Source organism: Rhinopithecus bieti, unplaced genomic scaffold (assembly GCF_001698545.2).
Source record: "Rhinopithecus bieti isolate Rb0 unplaced genomic scaffold, ASM169854v2 scaffold_11964, whole genome shotgun sequence".
In the NCBI taxonomy this organism is placed as follows: Eukaryota; Metazoa; Chordata; class Mammalia; order Primates; family Cercopithecidae; genus Rhinopithecus; species Rhinopithecus bieti.
The window spans coordinates 1705303-1708082 of NW_016807677.1; the positions used below are offsets into that span (position 1 = coordinate 1705303).

Consider the following 2780-nt stretch of genomic DNA (forward strand, 5'->3'; position numbering starts at 1 on the left):
AAAGAAAGAAAGAAAAAAAAAGGAGGGGGGAATGAAGGGGGAAAGGGGGACATGAAGGGCAATAGGGAGGAAAGGCTGCATGCACGGGTCTATTATAGACATGATATTCAGCAGCATAAAAATAATACCCTCCAAAGAGTCCCTCTAGTGGGGCAAAACCTGTTTTTCACTGCTAAGCATGGAAAAGATTAAGAAAGCAGAACAAACTCACTTCTACACTATAGCATCTTCCATATATGAATGACAAGCATGTTCAACCTGATGCTACATGTTAAGAAAATATTCAGTATACATGAGAATCTAAGCAACATAAAAACAAAAGGCTAAATTATGAACCTTAAAAAATTGGAAAAAACGTGTTTTAAAGCCAAGTAGGATGATTCTGATTATTATTATATATGACATAATCCACAGAAAGGCCAAGAAAAGAATCTTCATATTGTTCAGTATTTAGGCTTGATGTTGTCCTAGGAAAACAGTGATAATTCAACGAATGTGTTACACATACAACTAAAAAGTCCCCTTCTGGTTTCAAATGAATTTAAACAACAATCTTCCTTGGCTAATTTTTCTCCTCTGTCAAACAAACCTTCTATGTACAGGACCAGTTTAAATCCCTCCTCCCCTTCAAACACTAGATATGAACATCCAGGAACATTCTACAATGCAAAGTGCCTTAAGAAAGAGAAGGATTCTGTAGTGCCAGTGATAGAACTGATCTGAGGAAGCTGAGATGCTAGTAACACTGATGGGAGCCAGTCAGGCAATGGTGGTTTGTTTCTCCTCAGGTGTTTCCTCCAACAACTGCATGATCAGTTCATGCAGGGGTTTGCAGATCTTTGCATAGCCCCCTCCTGTCAGATGCAGAAAATCAAACATGTCGTGGCAGGAGATGGCACCGTCCGAGTGCACAAAACCCCCGTCGGTATCCAGGAGCTGCACGTTGGCAAGCTTCGGCAGCGAAACCTTGAGGAGTTGGTTCACCTTGGCGTTCTTTTGCCTCAAAGGATTGGGTTTCTCACCTCGAGGTAACAAACCCTGGGGCACAGCGGAAAACATTAAATTAGAAGATTCACTTATTTTTCTCTACTTGTTATTTGTAACTTTAGATAACATCTCCATTTGGCACTTTCTACACCTTTGATTTGTAAAACACTGGAAAATACTGGTTTGAATGAAAGCTAACCATTTCTTCTTAGTATTTTCATGGGTTCCCTTCTGTCCCTTAATTGTTGGTGTTCTTCAGGGACCTGTCCTTTGGCCCACTACTCTGAATACTTTAGCCAGATCTCTTCCTAGAGCTTCAGAATTACATATTAAATTTCCAGCCACAGAAACAAATTTAAATGTTCCCGAGGCATTCCCAACTGATCCAAAAACAATTCATTAAACTATGCTCTTCCTCTTTACCAACTGGTCGTTCCAACATCTCCAAGTTTCTCATCCCATATATCTACTTAACATTAAATTACTCAACTTTTGCATCCTAAATGTCATTTTCTTTTCTCCATCCTGATTATATACACTGCTATAGCTCAGGAACTTATCTCCAATCATCCTGATTACTATAAAATCTCCTGATTGGTCTTCCCAGCTCCAATGCTGTCTGCCCTTCAATCTGTTCTCCATTTGGCTGTCAGAATAATCCAGCTCATAGATACACATCATCTATTAATGCCACATGGAAACGACACCATACTATACTACAAGAAAAAGAGGTGGAATGAATGCTGTCTTGATGAATCAGAGCCATTCACCCTGGAATAACCCTGGAACAACTGTTTTAATTTTGTCTCCTTGTAGCCCTTTTCCAGTTGCAATATACTAGGATTAGGCATGAGTTACCATGCCCAGCCAAGCAATTCTAAAGATAATATGCACATTTTCACCTAAATACACCATAAAGTCTGTTTGCACACAGCCCTTTTAATTGTAATGTGATTACTGCTCTCATATTCAATGACTTATGTAACCATCTCCATTGATACTACTATTTAGGTTATTTCCAATGTTTTAGCATTATGGATAACACCATAATTAACATTTCTGCATATCCAATTTAAAAACAAAGAATATGGAAGGATTACTCAGCAACAAATATTTCCTAAGCAAATACTATGTACTAGTCACTATACTTAACAGGTGGACTCTTTTTTTTTTTTTTGAGGCGGAGTCTCGCTCTGTCGCCCGGACTGGAGTGCAGTGGCTGGATCTCAGCTCACTGCAAGCTCCGCCTCCCGGGTTTACGCCATTCTCCTGCCTCAGCCTCCCGAGTAGCTGGGACTACAGGCGCCCACCACCTCGCCCGGCTAGAACAGGTGGACTCTTAACACAGTCCTTTCTGGAGTAAGGCAGGTATAAGTAAGTACCTCAACAAGTAAATGAAATGCCTTGCAATAAAAAAGATCTGGCTCCCCAGCAACTGTGAATAAAATCCAAACATCCCAACAGCATACGAATTCCTACATGACCTGGCCTGGCACGGTGGCTCACGCCTGTAATCCCAGCACTTTGGGAGGCTGAGGCGGGCAGATCATGAGGTCAGGAGTTCAAGACCAGCCTCGCCAATATGGTGAAACCCCATCTCTACTAAAAATATAAAAATGAGCCGGGCATGGTGGCATGTACCTGTAGTTCCAGCTACTTAGGAGTTTGAGGCAGAAGAATCACTTGAACCCGGGAGGCGGAGGTTGCAGTGAGCTAAGATTCCATCACTGCACTCCAGCCTAGGCAATAGAGCGAGACTCCATCTCAAATTAAAAAAAAAAAAAAAAAAAAAA

At 41.1% G+C, this 2780-nt stretch overlaps 1 protein-coding gene across 5 annotated transcripts in view; it reads right to left on the bottom strand.

The window, feature by feature from the left end:
- The window catches only part of PAFAH1B2 (platelet activating factor acetylhydrolase 1b catalytic subunit 2), a 39908-nt gene that overhangs the window by 9902 nt on the left and 27226 nt on the right, over positions 1-2780 (bottom strand). For 3 of the 5 annotated variants that reach the window (XM_017883114.1, XM_017883112.1, XM_017883113.1), the window contains exon 6: positions 419-1038. The exons of the other annotated variants lie outside the window; for them this stretch is intronic. In XM_017883114.1, the coding sequence (XP_017738603.1) occupies positions 760-1038 (279 nt within the window). In that variant the 3' untranslated portion in view covers positions 419-759. Of the gene's footprint in view, positions 1-418; positions 1039-2780 lie in introns of those variants that run through there. 5 annotated transcript variants of the gene reach the window in all.